The sequence below is a fragment of the Geotrypetes seraphini genome, chromosome 3 (assembly GCF_902459505.1).
Source record: "Geotrypetes seraphini chromosome 3, aGeoSer1.1, whole genome shotgun sequence".
Classification (NCBI taxonomy): Eukaryota; Metazoa; Chordata; class Amphibia; order Gymnophiona; family Dermophiidae; genus Geotrypetes; species Geotrypetes seraphini.
In genome coordinates this window covers 273,191,182-273,216,576 of record NC_047086.1, presented here as the reverse complement: position 1 = coordinate 273,216,576, position 25,395 = coordinate 273,191,182, and the positions used below count along the sequence as shown (strand labels likewise).

Below are 25,395 nucleotides of genomic sequence, written 5' to 3'. Positions count from 1 at the left end.
TAGTTTGAGAGGAGCTAGGAGCAACTGAACATGTTATGAAATGATAGGAGCAACTGAACATGTTATGAAATGATAGGAGCAACTGAACATGTTATGAAATGATAGGAGAACTTGGTGAGTCTAATTTTATAAGACCAAAATCTGGAGGGGAGCATTGAAGCCAAGATAAAATGTCCTGGATAAATGTGTTTCGGAGGCAATTATTCTAGCTAGGCTTTTTACATTACATGTGGATTTATACACTCAAGAAGTTTTGCTTTCTGAAGGAAGTGCTTCTCAATAATTTTAGTCCGTGCCTCCTGGAACAGTAACATCTCTATGCTCTGTAACCAATGTCTCCTTGTCCTCTGTTTTGGAGCAGCTCTTGAGAAGGTGCTGAAAAACAGTAAGTCAGCGAGGCTGCTGGGAGCGGTGAACAGGAGGTTGATCCAGGTGCTTGCTGGGAACATAGTCTCTGCAGATCCTTCAGTGGTCTCTCGCATGGTACGTGCCTTATGTTGGGCTGCAGTACAAGGAACAGTGTACATCCCTCTGAGCAAAAGAGACAGGCAACAACATGACAGTTCTACTTGGCATTACAAGCAGGTGGATGTTTCTTTCCGCACCAGGAAGCAGATATTGTCATGTCTCCAATTAACTGGGAAGCAGTTAAATGAGAAATTTAATGTTTGGCTAAATATTTCTGCAAAATCAGACACACACACTTGTTGCAGAGATAGTTAGTGTAATGGGCTTTGAGCTTGGCAAACTGGGTTCAATTCCCTGTGACCTTGGGCAAGTCACTTAACTCTCCATTGCCCCAGGTACAAAACTTAGATTGTGAGGCCACTAGGGACAGGGGAAGTACCTTTCATATAATGTATACAGCACTACATAAGTTTACTAGCGCTATAGAAATGATTAGCAGTAGTACAAGTTAACTTGGGGGTTTGGGAAATGGGATATAGATGAGCAAGAAGGGTAACAGTGGGGGGGGGTTATCTTTTGGAGGGAACAGAGTGGAGGACATCTGTTGTGGATATAAGAGTATATGTTTAATGTGATGTTTGTTTTTGTTTACTGTTTTGAGGTGGCAGATTTGCTGTTTGTGGTTGCGGATGAACATACGGGTGTGAGGCAGAAGTTGACCTTTTTTGTAGTTGGCCATGCACTCGTTCAAGTATTAACCAACTCTCAACTCGGTGAGAATTATCTGAAGATTGCTCTGAGAAGCTTCAGCTTTTTAGACAGAAAACTAAGGAGCCTTATGGGGCATAGAACTTTGGAGGTAAGGCCTTGATTTATAAGTAATAAATGGAGGGGGGAGATCAGCAATAATTGCTAAAAGAGCAAATAAAGTTGCTGATTTTTATTCATAGACCTTCTATTATTTCTAATACTCTGTGGCATCAGTACACTTGGATAGTCCCCAACAGTGACAGACAGAGTGCTAAACTGTTGCGGTGGCTCTTATTTTTGCTAAGAAAGGCTCCAGGCATAGCTAAGACTTTGTTTTTACAGGAATAGTGCATTCAATGGCAACTTGGCCTCTCATCAACAGCATGTCAGAGACCATTGGGTATTTTGGAAGTTCTTTCTCATAAACCATGTCCCTTTTTGTCATACAGATGATTTATAAAAGAGCTTTCAGTAGGGAAGACATGAGATTCTGTACAGTAGCTTGTTAACTCCCATTAGTTGCAAATCTGCAGAAGAATATTACAGTGGTACCTCGGTTTACGAGTGCACCGGTTTGCGAGTGTTTTGCAAGACGAGCAAAACATTCGCAAAATCGGCACCTCAGAAACTGAGCGCGCCTCGATTTGCGAGCGCCCCGCCCCCCCCCTCTCCCCCGTGAACCGGCACCCACCCTGCCGCCGTCGGGCACCCCCCCCACTGCGACCTGAGGTCCCCCCTACCCACCCGAACCCTCTTCTTACTTTAGTGTAGCCTCCACACCGGCACCGGCACCAGCATGTCCTGTGCGTTGGTGCCGGTGCCCGAAGATCTGCACATGCTCAAGGCCCAGCACAGGAGGCAGATCTTCGGGCACAACGCACAGGACATGCTGGTGCCAGTGCTGGTGCCGGTGCGGAGGCTACACTAAAGTAAGAAGAGGGTTCGGGTGGGTTGGGGGGACTCAGGTCGCGGCTGGGGGGGTGCCCGATGGCGGCGGGGGGGGTGCCGGATCGCGGGGGGGGGGGGGCTTCATGGGGAGCAGTGCCGGTTCTTTGGGGGGAGCAGCGCTGCTGGCCTCGGGAGGGGGAGGGTGGGGTGGGAACATATCAAAGCGAGTTTCCATTATTTCCTATGGGGAAACTCGCTTTGATAAACGAGCATTTTAGATTATGAGCATGCTCGTAATCCAAGGTACCACTGTACTTTAAAACTTTGAATGCTTCCCCTTCTGCAATGGAGAACAGCTCCCTCTTCAGTTTTTTCTTCTGCAAGCGAACTAAGAAGGTGTGTTCTGAACTGCTCTGCTTCTCTTTGTTGTTTTCATATATTTTTCTGTGTGGCTTCGGTGCTTGGAGGTCCACCAGAGAAAGGTGCAGTCTCACGTGGATGGACTACTGCTCCCAGGCCAATCTCTTTGAGTACCTGTGGAGCCAGCATGCTTTGTGTCCCTTCAGGAGCTCAGGATCCATTCCCCTGGGAGCTGCTCACCTGCTAATTTATCAGAGGCTTGAGCGCAGGCTGTGGGGCCCCTGTGGAACAACCCAGTTATCAGGGAGCTGGCTACAAAGTTTCTTCCTCCGGCACATCGCGAGGACTTTCGGGGGTGGGAGTCTATGGTCGGGGTCTGCCCAACTGTCAGCCAGAATATCTCCATTGGTGGAATTATGCTGGCTAATCCCTGAGGCAGAAATCCTTTCCCTGCAGGCAGACTGATTCAAGCTGACAAGCACCAGAAGTCCCAGCGAGTACTCCCATTATTCCCTATGGGGAGAAATCAGGTGGGAGAGGGCGGCTAAAAAAAACCCAAACAGTTTTGAGGATTTCTGGGGTTAGTATTAGGTTTTCCTACCTCCAAAACCCCATTTTTCTCTATATTTTATTTTTCTGTTTTGCTTCAATGGGCCGTTTTTGGTGCGAATTTTCTGGCGGTGGCCATCTTGAATTTTTAGCTATTTTTAGCTATTTTCTGCCTCATAACCCGTCATTTTGCCTAGGGATCATCTGTAATGGATGCCCCATGTCAGACTAGCCCCAATTCATGCGTTTAATTTGCAGATTTACTGGCTGAGGAACGGCCATGTTCTATGTGCCATGGGGTACGGGAGGGAGGGGCAGGAGCTTCAGACTCAGCCTCTAATCAGTCTTCCAGGGTATTAGAACCTCAAAAAGCCTGGAAAGTCCAGTCTGTGAGGAAGAGATCTTGCTCAGAGACTGCAAGTAATGAGGGGATGAAATACAAGCATGTTGTGGTGGAGGAGAGCCTAATTCCCCAGTGTAGGGTTTTACAGGGGTCTTCGGGGCCTCTGGTGCAAGGTTTTTCTGGCTTTGTCTGTCATCTGCCTTTTATGGAAAGTCTACTTAATGGGTTCATGAATCACTGCGCTGCCTACAGGCACATCGACTCAGCTTCAGGAGGATCCTTCTCCTAAGCAGGCGTGTCTGCTTCATACCACACTAGCTCCTAGTGTCAGTGACCCTTCAGAGCAGAACTGGGATGATTGGGAGTCTCTTTCTATGCCCTTCTTATCACATGACTCCTCTATCAATGATCTGGAATCTTTTTCAGGGTCAGGAGCAGCTGTGGATTACAGTGATGAGCCCTCAGTGCATTGCCTTTTTAAATCAGGTATGTTTCACATGTCTTTTCAGACACCCTATCTGTGTTGAAGCTCGATGCCCAGTAGCCCTCCACCTCGGTGCTCTGTTACGAGTGGCACTAAATCACAAACAACCTTTCTTCCTGCTTATCTGGACATCACTTCCTTAGTCACTGACTAATGGGAGTTGCCTGAAGGCTCTCTAAAGGTGGCCAAAGCTATGTCTATACTCTGTCCTATGGCTCTGGACTTGAACAGTGTTTGTGCAGCTGGAAGTGGATTCATCAGTAGCACAAGTGACCATGAGCACTCCCTTCCCAGGGAGGGTGGAGTGATACTAAAAAGACAGTTTGAAGTGTTGGCTTTGGGCATCAAAGCTGCAGCAGCTGCCTCCTTCGTGGCACAGGCCTGTCATATCAGTTTGCGGACTAGTTTCTCAGAGCTTGGGGTCGCCTGTCCCCACATTTTTAAGGAGGGAGTGGATTATGTCAGCGATGCTCTTTAAGACATCATCATAAGAACATAAGAAATGCCTTCACCAAATCAGACCCTTGGTCCATCTAGTCCGGTGACCCGCACACGCGGAGGCTCAACTAGGTGCTTGCTAATGAAGGCCTAGGTGGTCCCAGATGAGACCTTGTTTACCTATATCCCTCAATGTGATTAGCAAGGAGGTGTGCATCCATAAGAACTGCCATCTCCGGATCAGACCTTCGGTCCATCAAGTCCGGCGATCCGCACACGCGGAGGCCCCGCCAGGTGTACACCTGGCGTAATTTATAGTCCACCATATCTTTATATGCCTCTCTTAAGGAGATATGCATCTAGTTTGCTCTTGAAGCCTAGGACGGTCGATTCCGCAATAATCTCCTCTGGGAGGGCATTCCAGGTGTCAACCACTCTCTGAGTGAAGCAGAACTTCCTGACATTAGTCCTGAACCTGTCCCCCCTTAGCTTCATTCCATGTCCTCTAGTCCGTGTCAAATTGGACAGTGTAAATAATCTTCTCTGCTCTATTTTGTCGATTCCTTTCAGTATTTTGAAGGTCTCGATCATATCCCCACGCATTCTCCTTTTCTCAAGGGAGAACAATCCAAGAACAATCCAACTTGCTCTTGAATCCTATAGTGTGAACCTGGATATGATATACTATCAGATCGAAAGACTAAAAAGTGACAAGTCCCCTGGACCAGACGGAATTCACCCGAGAGTGCTAAAGGAACTTAAGATAGAAATCGGAGAGCTCTTACAATCCTTAGCAAATTTGTCAATCAGAACCGGGCGAATACCAGAGGATTGGAAGATAGCGAATGTCATTCCAATCTACAAAAAAGGATCGAGAGGAGAACCAGGCAATTATAGACCTGTGAGTTCCTGGGAAGATGGTTGAAATGCTAATCAAAGACAGCATAGTGCAGCACTTGGAAAATCATGACCTGATGAGAGATAGTCAACACGGCTTCAGGAAGGGGAAGTCATGTCTGACGAATTTACTACAATTTTTTGAGAAGGTGAACAAACAAATCGATGGAGGTTACCCAGTGGATATAATATACTTGGACTTCCAGAAGACGTTCAACAAGGTTCCACACGCTAGGCTTCTGAAGAAACTACAAAGCCATGGAATTGAAGGGGATATACTAAGATGGATAGCCAATTGGCTGGAGAGCAGATTGCAGAGGGTTAGCATAAATGGGAGGTTTTCAGACTGGGAAAAGGTGACAAGCGGTGTGCCCCAGGGCTCGGTCCTTGGGCCTATCTTATTCAATACATTCATAAATGACATGGGAGATGAAACAACGAGTAATATAATCAAGTTCGCAGATGACAGGAAACTATGTCGATCAGTTGGTTCACAGATGGATAGTGAAGAACTCCAGAGAGATTTGAACCTGCTAGAGAAATGGGCGGAAACGTGGCAGATGAAGTTTAATATAGAAAAATGCAAAGTGATGCATCTAGGCACGAAAAACAAGGAACATGAATATAAAATGTTAGGTGTAACACTGAGCAAGAGCGAACAAGAAAGAGACCTGGGAGTGCTGATAGACCGGACCCTGAAGCCGTCGGCATAATGCGCGGCGGCTGCAAAGAAAGCGAACAGGATGTTGGGCATGATTAAGTAGGGAATCACAAGTAGATTGGCTAACGTCATAATGCCGCTTTACAGAGCAATGGTTAGGCCACAACTGGAGTATTGTATCCAACACTGGTCTCCCTACCTAAAGAAAGGGTGCAGAGGCGAGCCATAAAGCTAGTAAAAGGTTTGGGAAATTTGAGCTACAAAGAACGCCTCAAAAAACTGAACTTGTTCACCCTAGAGAAGAGAAGAATGCGTGGGGATATGATAGAAACTTTTAAAATACTAAAAGGATTTGACAAAATCCAGCAAGTTGCAGCGTTATTCACGTTGTCAAATGTGACTCGGACGAGGGGTCATGGACTGAAGTTGAGAGGCGACAGGCCTAGGACAAATGTTAGGAAGTTCTGTTTCACACAGCGAGTGGTGGACGCTTGGAACGTTCTCCATCAGAGTCCTAAGTAAGGTTTCGACTTACTTTCTACTGGCTAAATGCTCTGGATCAGACAGTGAGCAGGTGATTTAGCCTCTAAGGCCACTCTAAACTGATTACCCTTCAAGGGTAGATGCTTTTTGGCAAAGGGGCTGGAACATCTCATGGCTAGTATGGCGGATCACCATTCCAAATCCATCCTGCCAGGGGTGGCAGAAGCTGTTTTTGTGCCTCTAGGAGACCCTGCCAATTTTCCAGATTTTTTGGGGCAGGCAGACTCTAGATTTGGGGGAGTGGTCTCTGTCCCAGTGATCTCTGTCGCTTCTACAATCAAAGAGCCAAGCAGGGAAGTCTGACCCTGGCCCTTAATCTCCTGCTCTTAGTGTTTTTTCCATGGGCCACAGTGGGTCAGATCATCCGCAGAATAGCAAACCAACCAAGGGCTGGTGATTCTGATAGCTCCAGACTGGCCTCAACTAGCTTTGGTATGCGGATCTGGTGCATCTCTAAAGGGGCAGGTATCTTAAGCTGCCGGTTCACCCAAGGCTCCTCAGTCAGGACCCAGTTCCCATGGAGAATCCAGAGTGCTTTGGTCTTATGGCATGGCCCTTGAGCGCACGAAGACTATTCGGAGGTTGTCGTTACAACTCTCCTTAGAGCCAAGAAGCATGCAATATTTGTGGCTTATGTGAAGACCACTCAAAAACCTCACAATGGAAACAAGTCCACAAATTGACAGATCAACCCCAAAAAATGACTTGTAAACACAATAATATCTACAATATAATGTAGAACTCTCAGATACCTGTGCTGTTAAATCATATACGATTTCTTCTAACAGCTTTTATAGGTTAAAGATATCATTCATTGAGTTCTACGTTTTACTAAAGTGCAAATGCTTTGTGCAAACAACTCTAAGAAAGTGCTACTGTGCAAATGAAACCAAAAACAGCACTTATCTTAACATCCTGTCGGTTGTGGAATGATATAATGTCCGTTTTGCCCAACGGGACCCGTTTCGCCTTGTCTCCGACTTCTTCAGGGGTCTTACTCGAGGCTAAAACGATTACAAAAAACATACCACAATATCAAATAATTAAACTCTATTGCACTATATTGTAAATATTAAACAAATAATCCTTATGGTTACTCACTGGGCAGCTCTTCTCCTCAGTTACTTAGCAGAAAATGGCACTGGCGCTGTTAGTACGCCGCGCATGCGCTTAAGTATTCACTTCATTAATTATTCATGACGCGCATAAATTTAAACTTTAATTTAAAAGAATGAACTCCATTCAACCATGGTGTTCAATCCTTCTGGTTTAAGAGTACCCAATTTGAAAATCCAGCGAGACACTTTTTGTAACAATTTTCTTTTTCGATCACCACCCTGGATGTTAAATGTTTCTTTATCGATGCAAAAACACTTCAAATCAGCAAATTTATGCTGCATTTGACCACAGTGTTCGACAAGGGGAGCATTGGATCTTCCACATTTTAAATTTGATTTATGTTCACTCATTCTGATCTTAAAAGGTCTTGTGGACATGCCTACATACCATTTACCACATGGACATGTTATTACATACACTACATGGTCAGAAGAGCATGTGAGGAAGTGTCTTATTGTGAATACTTTCCCATCTTTTGGATTGACAAATTCTTTCAAAGAAACAGTTATTTGACAGATGCTGCATTTGCTGCATCTGTAGAATCCAGGTGGTAATAAGTTCATATCATTTGAAATTTCCGATGGACAAACCGCAGGAGATAAAATTTCTTTTAAATTTTTGTCTCTTGAGAAAGCTATTTGTAGATCTAATTTTTCAAATAAGGGATTAGTTTTCATAATTTTCCAGTTGTCTTTTAAAATGTTGGCTACTACGCTGCCAGAAGTTGGTCATTATTTGCTCTAACTTGTTTATCAAGGAGCCAATCTCTATGGTAATGTTTAGCACGCTTGAATGCTTTTTTCATAATGTTCTTTGGATAACCCCAAAGTTCCAATTTCTGCATCAAAGATTTTGAGTGCTTTTTAAAACTATTCAGAGTTGAACAATTACGTTTCAATCTGAGAAATTGTGAAAACGGCAAGTTCTTCTTGAGACTCGCGGGGTGACAACTATGAAAATCCAAAACGTATTTCTATCCATTGATTTAACATATAAATCAAACTCAAAATGATCTTTGTCCTGAATGATTAATAAATCCAAGTAACTGAGCTGTTTATAAGAATACTGTATTGTGAATTGAATGTTCTTATCACAACTGTTTAACCAGTTTTCAAAACAATACAATTCTTTTACATTTTCTTTCCATAGCAATAATATGTCATCAATATACCTAACTGTTGTACTAATCACCTTTGTTTTACTTCAAGCACTAATTTCAATACAAGGCTGATGTGGTTAAGTGAAAACTCAGACCCACAGCTGAGGTCCGGTGAAACAAGTTCACGGGGCAGCTGTTAAGGAGACCATCATAGTTGTTCACAGTCTCCTCCACCAAACAAAGACTAAATAACAGAAAATAAAACTTAAATAAAAATAAAATCATAAATTTCACAACAACTTAACTTTGAATGGTGTAGATGGTACACATAACTGCTCCGGGCTCCTCCGTTTATTCACAATACCGACCCCCCAACCTAGGTTTCACCCGCTGGCTTCTTCAGGAGGGGTACTACAATTACAAGATAACCCAAATCAACACTGCACCACACAGCTTGCTAACTTAATAAACACTACATTTGAAATACTCAATGTACACACTCTCTCTACAACTTACCGGCACAAACACTCCATATTGCTCACACACGCACTACTGACAAGAAGAACTTCCCAGCAGGCCACGCTTTAAATACACTCCCCTTTTACTACCTACTACATCATCACTTCTGACATCATAATTGATTATAATTGAAACCATTCAATATCATTGTTTAATCCTGTGGGGGCCAAGGTATGCCATTGGAATATAAACTTCTGCTCCAAATAAAGAAGATGTTGAGTGATATTTCCAGATTCTTTATAAGCACACATAAGAACACTGGCCAGTGCTGCAGGTACATGAGAGCTTGAACGACAGCCCTTTATTTGCCCATACTAGGGGCCGGAGTTTAGGTCAGATTTTGAAACATCGTGACCCTGTCCAACAGAACAGAGAGGGTCCTCACGTACGTTGTCATCAGTGTGTGTATTGCCCTCATGTCCTCAACACTGACCAAGTGGTAATTCCTCAAACAGGGGGTAAGAAATTTTATTTAAGAACAGGCACTAATTGTTTGTCATCTGCAGTAATATATTGCATTATTTGCCCTTGTAGGCTGTATTACATAGGACATACCCGGCGTGCTATTAAAATCCGCATTGCCGAACACTTGAGCAATATAAGATGCAAACGTGTAACTGCCCCCCTGGTGAGCCATTGGATTGAGCAACAACACTATTGAGGAATTACAATATACTGTTCTTATGTGTGCTTATAAAGAATCTGGAAATATCACTTAACATCTTCTTTATTTGGAGCAGAAGTTTATATTCCAATGGCATACCTTGGCCCCCACAGGATTTAACAATGATATTGAATGGTTTCAATTATGATGTCAGAAGTGATGATGTAGTAGGTAGTAAAAGGGGAGTGTATTTAAAGCGTGGCCTGCTGGGAAGTTCTTCTTGTCAGTAGTGCGTGTGTGAGCAGTATGGAGTGTTTGTGCCGGTAAGTTGTAGAGAGAGTGTGTACATTGAGTATTTCAAATGTAGTGTTTATTAAGTTAGCAAGCTGTGTGGTGCAGTGTTGATTTGGGTTATCTTGTAATTGTAGTACCCCTCCTGAAGAAGCCAGTGGGTGAAACCTAGGTTGGGGGGTCGGTATTGTGAATAAACGGAGGAGCCCGGAGCAGTTATGTGTACCATCTACACCATTCAAAGTTAAGTTGTTGTGAAATTTATGATTTTATTTTTATTTAAGTTTTATTTTCTGTTATTTAGTCTTTGTTTGGTGGAGGAGACTGTGAACAATTATGATGGTCTCCTTAACAGCTGCCCCGTGAACTTGTTTCACCGGACCTCAGCTGTGGGTCTGAGTTTTCACTTAACCACATCAGCCTTGTGTTGAAATTAGTGCTTGAAGTAAAACAAAGGTGATTAGTACAACAGTGATTTATAAGCATCACCTTGGATAAATATATTCCCTTGCTGTTTTTTGATCAATATACCTAAACCACCTATGGTGAATGCGCAGTTTCTAGTTATGGTGCACCAAGGAACAGGTGAAGCCTGAGAAGGCTTCTATCCCAGTGATTCTAGCATTCCTACTAGCCTGTCTTGAAAAGGGCCTAGCGGTTTCATCTCTTAAGGTGCAAGTAACCGGTCTTCTGTGTTTGAGGGCCCAGATAGGCATGCAGTCATTAGTATCTCATCCAAACGTCTCTTAGTTTTTGAGGGGGCCACTCATTGCGACCCTCATTGCGCAAGCTGTTCCTGTCTTGGGACCTCAATGTGGTTCTGAAGGGCCTATCTCGTGTTCCATACGAGCCCCTACCAGATGCATCCCTCTTGGATCTTAAAGTTAAGACTGTGCTTTTGGTTGGCATTGTCTTGACAAGACATCTCAGGGGAAACGGCATGCAAAGTAGGCAGGGTCGTGATTCACTAAACAGAAGAAGAAAGGTCGATTAAACTTGCCGATCAGAAGTGAAGCGACTGCTGAGGACCAGTCGCTTCACTTCTTACCGGCTCTCCTGCCCTTTAAAACCATGGGCTGGCAATGCGCTGTAATGCATGCTGTAATTGCCAGCCCATTTTTGGCCAATCAGGGACTTCCTTAAACTCCTCCCTAAGGAAGTCCTTGGTTGACTGAGGCATCCCAGGCCCCACCCAAGAGAGGATCCCGAGGCGTCTCAGCCATTCAGGGCCTTAGGCCCTGTCCCGTGCATCACATGATGCACCAGGGCGGGGCCTAAAGCCTCAGACTCATTGCAGGAAGCATTGGAGCAGGAGGGATTTAGCACCCCTCCTGCTCTGTTAAAGGTACAGGGAGAGGGGGTGGGGAGGGGGCGTCCGGAGGGGGTGGCAGGAGGGAGTTAGCATCCCTCCTTACATTAGTTTTTTAGGTGGGTGGATGAGACTGATGGCAGGAGGGAGTGGGAACCTTCCTGCCATAATTTTAAACGGCAGCTGCGGAGCAAATTTTTTGTGGGGTTTGGGGAGGGAGGGGTGTTCGGGGCATTTGTTGGGAGTGGGGGTTTAATTATTTTTTTAAATTGGGCAGATATTTTGCGTGTATAAAACACGCAAAATATCTGCCCGGTTAAAAAAATAAATAAATTTAAAAAGGCGGCAGAAGCCCTGACAGCACTGACAGTTGGCTGGTGGCGTTCCAACGATCATCTCCATTTGCATGCAGGCCTTTAGTGAATTCGTCGGCCTGCATGCAAATGAACACAGATCAGACACGGATCGGAGGTTAGTGAATCTAGCCCTTAGTGTATCTACATTGCTGTGAACTGATTAGCATGTGTGATTAGCGCAGGACTAGCATGTGTGAGCTCTCCTTGCCTATAAAATAGGTTTGTTTGTTTGTTTATTTCCTTCCCTTATCCAAGGCGAGTAACACATTTACATATAAAATAATACATTACATTTAACATACAGATCACATCAATACACACATACATACAAAAATAAAAATACAAGTAACATACAAATTGCTTCAACAGCAAGCATCGGTATACATCAGAGTATAAAATTTATTTTGATATACAAGTCGCTGCCATAACAAGTATCATTAAAACCAATAAACAAAACAGACCATGGAATACATCAGTGACCCTCACTCTGTACTCGACGGTCACCACTACTCCTCCCTCGAGCATTCTCATACCCCATATTTCATTGTACAGAACAAGTGTCTTTTCAATACTTTCTTAAAGTTCTGTAAATTCTGCTGATGGCGGATATATTCTGGGAGGTTGTTCCATTCCCTGGTGCCAATATAATGAAAAACACTATTCCTAGATGTTGAAAGCCTCATGTCCCGCACAGATAGGACAGACAAGTCAAAATGCTCAGTAGACCGAAGCAAGCGAGCCAATCATGTGGCATGATACTCTGGACCAAATGTTTGGGGGCCAACTTCTGAAGGCACATGAAGACATTTACCAGTAACTTGTGACGTATCCTGCCCCTTACCTTCAACCAATATAACTTTATAAAAAAATCCGTCACATCTTTCCAGTTTAAACCCAGTGGTAGTATGAGCTCACATTCTAATTCTTTTGGAACAGCTATATTCTAATGGCAACATTAATGTATATTAGCGTGTGGTCATTAATTTGGAAAATTGACCATTTTCTGGCTGTGGTAAATATGGCCTTAATGCATGGGAAAGACTCGCATAAGGTATGCTAAGGCCATTTTTTTCTGCAGCTATTTAAAAGGACCCTTAATATCAAAAGAGCAGAATTCAAAACAGAATGCCTACTGACAGAACCCTTCTGCACCCTGTCCCAGCCCATGGTGTGTTCACAATTTCATGCAATAGAGGTCTGCTATATGCATTCCTTCCCCCTTTCCCCATTTCCTCTTATTCCCAAAGTGCTCCAGAAAGCCTTTCAAGAAAAAACTATTTTAATTCTCATTGCTTGCTGACTCAACAAGGAGGTCAGATTCTGCATCCCAACTAAGACACAATTGAATAGCAGTTTCAGACCAGCCTTTCAATCCCTTTGATGTTCAGCATATCATTCTTGCCACCAGAAAACCAAGCACAAAGCAGTGGTATCAGTTTATATGGAGGAGGTTTTCAGAATTGTGCAGACAAGGCCTGCTGTCCTTTTCAAAACTTGAGACTTCATACTACTTCAACATTTCAACATAACTTGACCATTTAGATAGAAAGTTGCTAACCCTTCATCGCTTGGTTTCACATTTCAGGAGAAGCCTTCTCAACATAAGGCTTCCTCTCAGTCTATCACATCCTCAACGTTATCTTAATTTAATTTCTAATGCAATGTGTCTAATGTCCTGAATGCTAGGGTTATGCATCTGAACCCACAAATTGCTTGCAGAATACTGTCAATCATCTTTGAACTCCACCTGCTTCCCAGTTTTTTTCTGCAAGTTGCTCAGAAGTGTTTCTTCTCTGCTCTGTGGTTTTATTATTTTGGGGTATTTTTTCTTAGTATTCAGTTAGAGGCTTGGTGACTAGTGGTTCCCACTTGTTGGGTTTTCTGCCTCGGAGAAGATGCAGACTCATGTTGCGGAAGTCTGCTGCTAGCAGGATCAGCCCTTGGGGATGCCTAGATAGCCAGCCTGCTTTTGTATTTTTTGTAGCTCAGAGGTCATCCCCGCAGTAGCTGTTCGCATCCATGATTTATGAGAAACTTGAGTGCAGGCTTTTTAGCTTTGTCTGTCCTGGCTTGGCTAGGCTTAATAGTGGGCCAACTGTGTGGCTCTCTCCCCCTTCACAGCATGAGGTTTTCCGGGTGTTGAGGCTCAGTTCGACATCGGTCTGACTGGCAGGCCAAAGACCAAGTTTGTCCAGCGAACCTGTGAAGCAGAGTTCTTTTCCATTTGTACTAGCTGTACTCCTAAGTTGAAGTAGACTGGAAATGGCATAATGAGTAATGTTATTATAGCCAATGGGGAAAATCAGGGGGGGCGGGGGCAGGTCTCGAAAACTGAAATTTGAAGGTTTATGTAGCTAGAGCCAATGTCCCCCACCTCTAAAACCCCTTTCCCTGCATTTTTTGTGCTTCAGGGGAGTCCTCACAGACCATTTTTGGCTCAGTTTTGCTGGCGATGACCATCTTGGATTTTTTTTTTTTTTCCTTCGACTATGTTGCATTTATTTAAAACTTGTATAACCTGCCTTTTCTACAGAATATTTATGTTCAAACAATTTTATTGATGACCACCAGTAGGTACAAAAGAATAAACAACAGAACAGGATACAGAGGCTACAGTCCCAACTTGTCAAAAGTACCCACAATCTAGAAATCATAGTCATCAAATACATTTAAATAACACAAGAATGCAAAAACAACAACTCTCCCTTCTTAAATCCTCCCCAAAGGGTCCCTCCTATCAATACCCCCCCCCTCCGCCATCTTGGATTTTAAACAATCTTTTTCTAAATTCTCCATCTGCCTCAAAACATCTCTGTTATACTTAAAATTGATAGGGATGGACACCTTAGGCCTTCCTACCCCTGTATCATGCCAGGTTTTTGCTGGCTGGCCAGCTAAGGAGCGTCCATATCCAGCATGCAGTGAAGCATGAGGGGGAGGGGCAGGAGTCTCTAGGGCTGGAGATCTGTGGTGGGACATGCGGGGGATGAACAGGAGCCTACAGGGATGGAGTTCTGCAGGAGACGTGATCCCAAAGGAAGAGACCCTTTCCAGAACCCTCCAAAGGTGTGCTGGCTAAGCGCAGATGTGTGATTGCCATGGAGCCTAGGAGGACTTTCAGGGGTTCCCTGCCAGGGTCCTCGAGAACCCTGGTACAAAGCTTCACCCTGGATTTTGTGAGCCTTAAATGGAATGCCTGTTTGAACTGCAAGGGTCCTCAGCATCTGTGTTAAGTGCGACAGAGGCGATGGTACAGGGGATCTCCCCTCAGCATGCACCCCGAACAGACAAGAACACAGAGCTGGACCAGTCCGTCATTTACTGGGAGGATGGAAAGTCAGATTCCATACCATTGTTGTCACAGGATGCTGTTTCTCTGGCAGAGTTTTGTTCTCTGCATGAGAACAGCGGTCAAGATGTGGTAGTGGCCCTGCACCAGGGAGAAGATCCTACCATGCGCCAGCTGTTCAAAGCCTCTGCGTTCTTAGGTATTATCTTTACCTTGCTGTGAAAATTGAAGCTGAAAGTCCCTCCAGCCCCCTTGTTACAGTGCTCAAATATAAGCTCCTCAGTTCTACTTTGTTCTTTCCCTTGCATCTGCACTTCACAAAGTTATTCATGGAACACTCTAAGTTGCCAGAGGGGTTCCTGCGAGTGGCTAAGACTATGTTCAAGCTTTACCCTATTGCTCTGGATTTCGAACAGCTGTTTGTTCAGCTGAAGTCTGATTTGCTCATGATGCAGATGAAGGCTTTAGAAAAAAAGATTGTTTAAAATCCAAGATGTCCACCACCAGCAAAATTGCACCAAAAATGGCCTGTGGGGACTCCCTGAAGCACAAAAAATGCAGGAAAGGGCATGAGAAAGGTGTGTGCAAAAATTATTCTGATGAGCTCACCGATGAGCAAACGCAAAGGAGAGTCGAAGTTTGCAAAGACGTTTTGGAGAGGCAAGATGATGTTTTGGGCTGTTTTATCACCGGTGATGGAACATGGGGTGTACCAATATGACCCTGAAACAAAGCGTCAAAAATGCACAATAAAAATCAACCAATTCTCCATGACCAAAAATGTTCCACCAGTCCAAATCAAGAGTCAAAACAATGTTGCTAATCTTTCTTGATATTAGAGGGATTGTTCATTATGAATTTGTATCAACTGGACAAACAGTTAATCAAGTTTACTTTTTGGAAGTGCTGAAAAGGTTGTGTGAAAAGGACAAAAATGACCTGAACTTTTCACTAACAACTCATGGCTCTTGCATCACGATAATGTACTAGTTCACACATCATTGTCTGTGAGGGAGTTTTTAGCCACAAAACAAATAACTGTATTGAAACACCTTCCCTTCTCACTTGATCTGGCCCCTATGACTTTTTTCTTTACCCAAAGATAAAGGGAAATACAATGGTACCTTGGAATCTGAATGCCCCAGAACTCGAACGACTTGGAATCCAAACTTGGACTTGGAATCCAAACTTTTTTTTTCTTAATTTTTGTCCTGGAATCCGAACTGCAAGTGGTACTCAGCCCAAAGCTTCCCTCCCAGGCGGAAACAGGAAGCTGCGTCAGAGGGGAAGCTTTGGGCTGAGCACCACTTGCAGTTGCCGTTGCCAGTCTTGCTGCCTATGCCGGTGGGGGTCCCGATCTTGCAGTCTGTGCCGTTGGGGATCCCAATCTTGCTGTCTGAGTTTGTGGGACCAAGGAACAGATTAATCCAGTTTCTATTATTTTCAATGGGAAAAATTGTCTTGGAACTCGAATGGGGTTCTGGAAAGGATTAAGTTTGAATTCCAAGGTACCGCTGTATTGAAAGGAACATCAAGGGTAATATGGCGACAGCTCTGATGGGCATTCCAGAAAAAGAGTTCCAAAATAGCTTCTCAAAGGGAGTACTTCAATGGTGGCCATAGTGATACTCAACAGTGAGGTATGTAGCACTTTTTCTAGGATGAGTTTGCGGACTTAACTGTCAGACCTCATATGTAACTAGCCTTTAGGAAAAAGTCAGAATTGTCAAATTGTATCAGAAGTCCATGCGTCCCAGCTGCTTCTGCAGCAATGCACAGCTGGTGCTCAAGCTCTTTAATAGTCATGTTTTAGGAATGCTCTGGTGCTTACTTCGATGACCTATGACTAATCCTTAATAAACTTTGAGTCCATTTATGTAATTGATTTCCACAGTGTTCCTTGGCAGGGATGTCAATAGACTGTGACTTTCTATCACAAACCTCTGTGTTCTAGGGACAGGTGGTATTTATATTTCTGTAACACTCCTTTTTGTTGTAGGAAACACCTACAGATTGGCTTATCGATGCAGTTCCTAAGGATCCGCAGCCTGAAAAGCTCTTAATGGAATATATTTTGCAGCTGAATGCTGGCCAGAGTGCAGAGATGCTGGAAATGACTTTAGTAGCCATTCTGTTGAAGGATTTTGTTGGTGCCCTGATGCCTCCAGAATCTTTTTCAAAAGGTGAGATCTTACAAATGTTACTGCAGTTGTGCTTGTTCCTCTTCCTGGCAAACTATGCTTCTGTCATCAGTGAGAATCTGAGGAAGGAATTGGAAACAAATGCATGCTCCCCCTCCTAGCATGGGTTTTTAAATGAAAAGGTAAATTTATGATTTGAACAAAGCTACAATAAGCAGTGATGCTGTCAAGTCTTTATGGGCAGCTGTTGTGTCCTTATTCATAATAAGTTGAAAAGCACACACTAAAAGAGCATTCTTGTACAACCCCACTCTATTCCTGAACCTTTGGTTGTCAATCCCTTCTCACGAGGACTCTTGTAGGAAGATTCATTTGCATACTTTTGCTCCTCGTCTCTTACCTCTGAACTGCATCCAATTCCTACAAGCGAGATAGTAGGATCTTCTTTTTTCTGCTCGTGTTTCTTTTTTCTTTACATTCAGTCTCTTTCCACTAATTTGTTTGATTTATTTTTCATGCTGCAGAGGATCCCTTTGGGGACAACTCTAGCTGCAGGAGACAAACCAATCCCAATTGTTCCTGTCTAGCAAACACTTCAGGGCCCCTTCTTGTCTCAAACTCTGGATTAAAGCACAACTGGGTATACTAGGATTATCCCAGGACAAACAGGCAGATATTCTCACTAATGGGTGACGTGATTCAACGGAGCCCCGATGCGGACGCTTCTTTGAAGAAAAACTCGAAGTTTTGAGTCGCCCGCACCGCGCATGCGTGAGTGCCTTCCTGCCCAGACCAGGGCGCGTTTCCTCAGTTCTTACTTTTCCGCGGAGCCGAGAAGTCCGTCTTCGACTCTCTGCGCAAAGTTTTCTTCACTTGTGCCTCTAAGTCTGCGGTTTTGGTTTTATTTGATCTTAATCGCTGATTATCATTGTGTTTTAGTGTTTTTTAAAAAAAAAATTTCTTCGTTTCGTTCGACCGGGCAGGCCACGTGGCCGAAGCCGTTGCGGCGGAACTTTTTCGGCCTATGTCCCGGTCTATCACCGGTTTTAAAAAGTGTGACAAGTGCCAGCGCGCGATTTTGCTAACGGACCCTCATCGATGCTGTGTTCGGTGTCTCAGGCCTGAACATCTCCCAAAATTGTGCCGGCCTTGCTCCACACTCACCGCATGTGCTTTCAAGCGCATTGCGTTTTGTGGGAATCGCTGTTCATGGAGTCCTTGACGGAGCCGTCGACCACGAAGGGACCTTCGCCTTCGAGATCATCCGCAACTCCACAGCTGACCACTTCTGCGGCGCCGAGGAGTCTCATCAAGCCCGCCTCGTTTGTCCCGGCTCAGACTCCGGCACCTGCTGCGATGCCTTCCTCAACCTCCTCAGGTCAGGTAGTCCAGCAGCCCATTCCCCCAGTAGTGTTAAAAGTGCCCAAGGCCTCGAAGTCCAAGCACTTACACACTGCTCTGAGGGAGAGCGAGGCCCGCGCAGGTGGTCCCGTTTCAGATGCGGTCCATCCTTGCCGGCCTAGTTCCAGACCATGCTACAGAAGCAATTCATCGAGCTCTTTACCACGATGGGGCCTCAGCTTCTTTCCCAAATGCGGCCAGGGCACGTGGAGGCCTCCCGCGAGGTCGAGCCCCCTCCAGTGCCTCAGCGGGGAACACACTCTCAACAGGGAGCAGAGTCTCTGCGAGTGTCTGGTCTGGCAACAATGCATGCATCGCAAGGAGCAGAGTCTTTGCCCATGCCCCCATTGGAACCAATATACTCTATGCAAGGAGCAGAGTCTTTGCGAGTGCCTCCACTGGAGCTGATTCACTCGATGCAAGGAGCAGAGTCTTTGCGAATGCCTCCATTGGAGCCGATCACCCTGACAGGGTTCGAGCCTCTACGGCACCCACCCCTGCTTCAATCGACCGCTTCCAGCCCCATCCACTACCTGGGGGCCTCAGCGAAGACCTACTCGCCTCGCCCATTGAGGCCGACCTCGCGGCACAGCCCGCATTACCGATCAAGGCACTCCTCGAGGCACTCGTCCAGGCAGGCCTCGCCTCATTGGAAGCAACATACCTGGAGTATTCACCACCGAGCACTACTCCTACACCGATGCCGGAGCTCGAGGACACAATGGGATCCCTCTCATCGTCTCGATCCCTGTCCCCAATGGATCCGGAGGCCTCGACCTCATCGAGCCCATCTCGAGGCCCTGCAACGGCCGACCAACTGTCCTTCTCGTTCCTTTGACAGATGGCTGATGACATGGACATCCCCCTGGATACAGGGGTCCAAATTCTCGAAAGAATACCTGGAGACTATGCGCCTCCCTCAACCACCGGCAGAGTCCCTAAAGCTTCCCTTACACAAGCTATTGGACCAGACCTTTGCACGGTGCCTCAAGACACCTTATTCGATCCCCGCGGTGCTGGGTAAGCTGGACACCAGATACCGCACTGTTCATCATAAGGGATTTGACGGCTCTCTGCTCTTCCATCAATCCCTGCTAGTGGAGTCCTCACTGAAGCGGTCCCACCCCTCCCAGGTCTACGCCTCCGTCCCACCTGGTAGAGAGGGAAAGACCATGGACCGGTTCGGCAGGAGAGTCTACCAGAACTCCATGATGGCCTCGAGAGTCCTGAATTACAACTTCCACTTCACAACATATTTGGAGTTCCTCTTGTCCGTATTCCAGAAGTTCACACCGTACGTGGATACTAGGGCACAATTCGAGTACCAGGAGGCGCTGGATTCGTTATCCCAGCTCCGGGTACAGCTTATGCAGTCCTCCTATGACGCCTTCAAGCTCGCGGCTCGAGCCGCAGCATGTTCGGTAGCGATGCGCCAGCTGGCATGGCTAAGAACAATCGACATGGACCCCAACCTTCAGGACAGGCTTGCCAATTTTCCATGCGCTGGCACCGACCTCTTTGATGAGCCTATCAAGGCGGTAACCAAGAAGCTCTCGGACCATGAGAAGTCATTCCAGTCCATCCTGCGTCTGAAGCCCAGGCCTGCTCCTCCTCATCATTTACGCCCGCCACTGATCTACCAGTGGCGTTACACCCCGAAACATGCTCCCCCCATCCGGCAGCACTCGCAGAAACATCAGCAAAAGCCTCTACCATCTGCTGTGCCTAAAACGCCTCAGCCCTTTTGACTGTCTCAAAGAGAACATAACCTCTGACGTTCTACCTTCTTCAGCAGCTCTACCTATCGGAGGTCGCATCCACCATTTTTTCCATCGATGGGCGACTATCACCACCGATCTCTGGGTCCTCTCCATCGTCAGGAAGGGATACTCCCTTCAATTCCACCAGGTTCCTCCGGAACATCCTCCAAGAGAGTATCCTTCCAACTTGACGCAAACCACCCTTCTTCTTCGGGAAGCCCAGGCCTTGCTGTGGCTCAGGGCTGTCGAACCAGTCTCTCGGGACCAACAGAACAAAGGATTTTATTCCCGTACTTCCTTGTGCCAAAGAGGACAGGCGATCTGTTTCCCATTTTGGACCTCAGGGTGCTCACCAAGTTTCTGGTCAAAGAAAAATTTCAAATGCTGACCTTGGCATCCCTGTACCCCCTCATCGAGCAGAACGACTGGTTATGCTCTCTGGATCTGAAAGAGGCCTACACTCACATCCCCATCCATGCGGTCTCACGCCAATTCCTCAGATTCCGGGGGGGGAGATCTTAATCTTGAATACCGAGTGCTCCCCTTTGGCCTGGCCTCATCTCCCAGAGTCTTCACCAAGTGCCTAGTAGTGGTAGCCGTAGCACTCCAGAACCACGGCCTCCAGGTGTTCCCCTACCTGGACGACTGGCTCATCAAGGATCCCACGTCTCAGGGAGTCACCCTCGCTACCCAGAAGACAATTTGGTTACTACAACATCTGGGATTCGAAATCAACTTCCCAAAATCCCACTTACAGCCCTCCCAGTCTCTCCCCTTCATCGGGGCGATCCTGGACACTACCCAACTCCGAGCGTTCCTCCCTCCCCCACGCATGGAGGCTCTTCTTCACCTCTGCCATTCAGTGTCCTCTAGTCCTTCCATCTCGGTGAGACAGATGATGGTCCTGCTGGGCCACATGGCCTCTACAGTGCATGTGACGCCATTTGCCAGTCTTCACCTCAGGACGCCTCAGTGGACCTTGGCGTCTCAATGGTCCCAGACGTCCGACCCTCTGACTCACCACATCCAGGTCACTCTTGCTCTTCAACAATCTCTTCGCTGGTGGATGCTTTCCTCCAATCTCTCCTGAGGCTTGTTTTTCCAAACCCCCACCATCAGGAAGTCCTCACGACCGACTCGTCGACCTATGCTTGGGGGGCTCATCTGTACGGCCTCCGCACTCAGGGTCACTGGACCAACACGGACCGCCAGTGCCACATCAATCTCCTAGAACTCAGGGCGATCTTCAATGCTCTTCAAACCTTTCAACAACACCTTCTTCACGACCAGGTGGTCCTCATTCGCACAGACAACTAGGTCGCCATGTACTATGTGAACAAGCAGGGAGGCACGGGATCGGCCTCCCTATGCTAGGAAGCTGTGAAAGTGTGGGATTGGGCGATTCGCAACAACACCTTCCTCAGAGCGGTCTACATTCAGGGGGCGGACAATGCCTTAGCAGACAGCTTGAGCCGTCTTCTACAACCTCACGAGTGGACCCTCAACTCCACACCCCTTCATCACATCTTCTCCCTGTGGGGAACGCCTCAGATAGACCTCTTTGCAGCCCCCCACAACTTCAAACTGCCTCACTTCTGCTCCAGGATCTACTCCCCTCAGCGCTTCAAGGCAGATGCATTCCTCCTGGACTGGACGAATCGCTTTCTATATGCGTTTCCCCCATTCCTTCTACTTCAACTCAGCAGCAGGGAGCCATACCCTCTACTAGTTTTTCCATCTCTACTTACGCAGCATCAAGGATCTCTCCTTCACCCCAACCTGCAGTCTCTACACCTGACAGCTTGGTTCCTCTCAACGTAACCCCTTTGCAGTTTTCCCAACCTGTGAGGGATGCTTGGAAGCTTCAAGGAAGCCTACTACCAGACAATGCTATCACCAAAAATGTGCTAGATTCTCTGTTTGGTGTGTTTCTCAGCGCCAGGAGCCTCAACACTCCTCTTTGTCTTCAGTTCTGGACTACCTTTTGCACCTGTCTCAGTCTGGCCTCAAATCTTCCTCCATACAAGTCCACCTCAGTGCAATTGCTGCTTTCCACCAGCCTCTTCAAGGGAAACCTCTCTCCGCCCATCCTGTGGTTTCCAGAATCATGAAAGGACTTTTCCATGTCAACCCTCCCCTCAAACCACCTCCAGTGGTTTGGGACCTCAATGTTGTTCTCTCACAGCTTATAAAACCTCCATTTGAACCTCTTCACAAGGCTCACCTGAAGTATCTCACTTGGAAGGTAGTGTTTCTCATTGGCCTCACTTCGGTTCGACGAGTCAGTGAGCTCCAAGCCTTTTACAGTCTTCCATCATGACAAGGTGGTTCTCCGCACCCATCCGAAATTTCTCCCCAAAGTGGTGTCAGAATTTCATCTTAACCAATCCATCGTTCTGCCAGTATTCTTTCCGAAGCCACATTCTCACCCTGGAGAATCGGCTCTTCCTCCTCTGGACTGTAAGCGTGCTTTGGCTTTCTACCTAGAACGTACCAAACCTCACAGAACTGCTCCTCAACTTTTCATCTCCTTCGATCCGAACAAGTTGGGACGCCCTGTTTCCAAGCGCACCATCTCCAACTGGATGGCGGCTTGCATCTCATTCTGCTATGCCCAGGCTGGATTACCCCTTGACAAAAAAATCACAGCCTATAAGGTCAGAGCTATGACATCTTCTGTAGCTTTCCTCAGATCGACACCGATTGAGGAGATTTGTAAAGCTGCCACTTGGTCCTCGGTTCATAGCTTCACTTCTCACTATTGCCTGGATACTTTCTCTAGACGGGATGGACAGTTTGGCCAAACAGTATTACAAAATTTATTCTCATAAGTGCCAACTCTCCCACCATCCCACTATGGTTAGCTTGGAGGTAACTCATTAGTGAGAATAGCAGGCAGCTATTCTCACGTCCAATCTACCTCCCCTGGGTTGGCTTCTCTGCTAGCTATCTGAGCTGAGGAGACACACCCTGGTCTGGGCGGGAAGGCACTCCCGCATGCGCGGTGCGGGCGACTCAAAACTTCGAGATTTTCTTCAAAGAAGCGTCCCCATCGGGGCTCCGTTGGATCACGTCACCCATTAGAGAGAATAGCTGCCTGCTGTCCCTGGATAACAACTGTTATGGTAAGTAACATTGCTGTATCTGTGCCCATCCAGAAGCCACCCTTTAAATTGTCACCATACTCACAGGGTTACTCTTCATGGGCCTCCCTATCTGTCTCTCTGTTTCCTAGCCCCCCCCCCCCCCCCCCAGGTAACCAAGGCAGATTTAGTTAGGGAATCTCTAGATTTGCCTGTTCCAATTACACCCAGGGTTTGGATGTTTGAATCAGCCATTCCAACATAGCCTGAAGCTGCAGAGCCTGATAATATATTTTCAGGTTAGGAACTGCCAAACTCCTCCTCCCCCCCCCAACCCCGACTTTCCCAGACATATCACTTCCCTACCTACCCTAGGATGTCTACCTCCCTCCCCCCTAATAAAGCAAGAGGGAGATGAGGGTCCACCCAGAGTTGAAGGACATGAAAAAGAAACAAAATTTTGCGTAGGATCATCCTTTTAATCGGCCCAACCCGGAGTCATTCTATTACATTGCTCTAAGACCCACTGCACATGCTGAATTACCGGACCATATTTGAGATCAAACAAGTTGGAACCTGGTTCCCCCTAAATGGACTCCCAGATTTTGCAAAGCCCCCCTCCCGCACCCAACGAAATGAAAATCCGGTCTGTAATTCACCCACTGCCTCCGAAATTAACACTCAAAATCTCAGACTTAGTCATGTTCACCCTGAATCCTGTCACTCTCCCATAATCTGCTAGTTCTGCCTGACCACTTCCAAGTTATCATCCACAACTGAACACAATTTATGCTCTAAACCAGTGTTCTTCAACTTTTTTACACCTATGGATCGGCGGGGGAAAAAAAATTATTTTGTGGACCGGCAAACTACTAGGACTGAAATTTAAAAACCCCGTTTCCGCGAGCTCGGTCTTCGCAAACCATCTGATCCCATCCGCACAAGCCTCAGTTATGATTTTATACTGAATGTATTTTATTAAAGTATAAAAAGAAACAATATTCTGAACAATTGTCATTTTATAAATACAAATAATACAGAGCAAGGATCAACAAAACCCGTCTCCCCTCCCCTTCACATATATCCCCTCTACTATCAAGAAAACTGAATAAGCCAAATTATTACAGAATGCTACACAGAAATATCATGCTAACAGAATACCGCAGTCACACATAGCAGGAATAAGGTTAGGGAAGTGCAACTAGGGCAACTGCCCCCCTGGTCAGAGAGAGCCCTAAGCCACTGCCTGGACTTTGCAGTCCCCAATTATGTCTAACACCAGCTCTAGCAGGATATATATTTCAAATCTGATATATTCTAATCACAAAATAGAAATAAAATTATTTGTTTCTACCTTTTGTTGTCTCTGGTATCTGCTTTCATCTTCTTTTCACTCTCTTCCTTCCAGTGTCTGCCCTCTCGGTCTCTTCAATCCAGCATCTGCCCCTTCCATCTACTGTCTGACCTCTCCCCCTTCTATATGGTATTTGTCTTCTTTCTATGCCCCCCTCCACTTTCCATCCAGCCTATACCCCTCTTTCCTTTTTACACAATTCATTCCAGCTTCACTGCTCTCTTCATTTTTATCTCTCCTACACCAGATCTAGCATCTTTGTCCCTCTCAATTTCTCTGCTGACCCCCCTTCCCATCTCATTCCTGTCTCCACTTCCCCTCCTCTAATCTCCCTGCAAGCCGTTTCCTTCATTTTTTCTTCTCCCTTCCCTCCTCTCCCTGTCCAGCAGTAACTCTCTTCCCTTTCCTTTCCCACCTCCCCTCCCAGCTGCATCTATCCTTCTCCCTCCCTCCAGGTCCAGTAGCAGCTGTCCCTTTTTTCCCCTTGCCCAGCAGCTTCCCAGACTCCTTTCCCTTCTCCCCTCCCATCAGCATCTCTCCTTCTCCCTCTCCAGGTCCAGTAGCAGCTGTCCCTTTTTCCACTTGCCCAGCAACTTCCCAGACTCCTTTCCCTCCTCCCCTCCCAGCAGCATCTCTCCTTCTCCCTCACCAGGTCCAGTAGCAGCTGTCCCTTTTTTTTCCCACCATGCCCAGCAGCTTCCCAGACTCCTTTCCCTCCTCCCCTCCCAGCAGCATCTCTCCTTCTCCCT

The 25,395-nt window shown here is 46.2% G+C and overlaps 1 protein-coding gene across 1 annotated transcript in view; it reads left to right on the top strand.

Moving 5' to 3' along the window:
- Window positions 1–25,395, top strand: part of HEATR1 (HEAT repeat containing 1) — a 693,629-nt gene that overhangs the window by 312,251 nt on the left and 355,983 nt on the right. Inside the window, exons 16-18 of the mRNA XM_033935556.1 lie at window positions 362–483; window positions 1,070–1,267; window positions 16,907–17,090. Coding sequence (XP_033791447.1) covers window positions 362–483; window positions 1,070–1,267; window positions 16,907–17,090 — 504 coding nt within the window. The remainder of the gene's footprint in view (window positions 1–361; window positions 484–1,069; window positions 1,268–16,906; window positions 17,091–25,395) is intronic.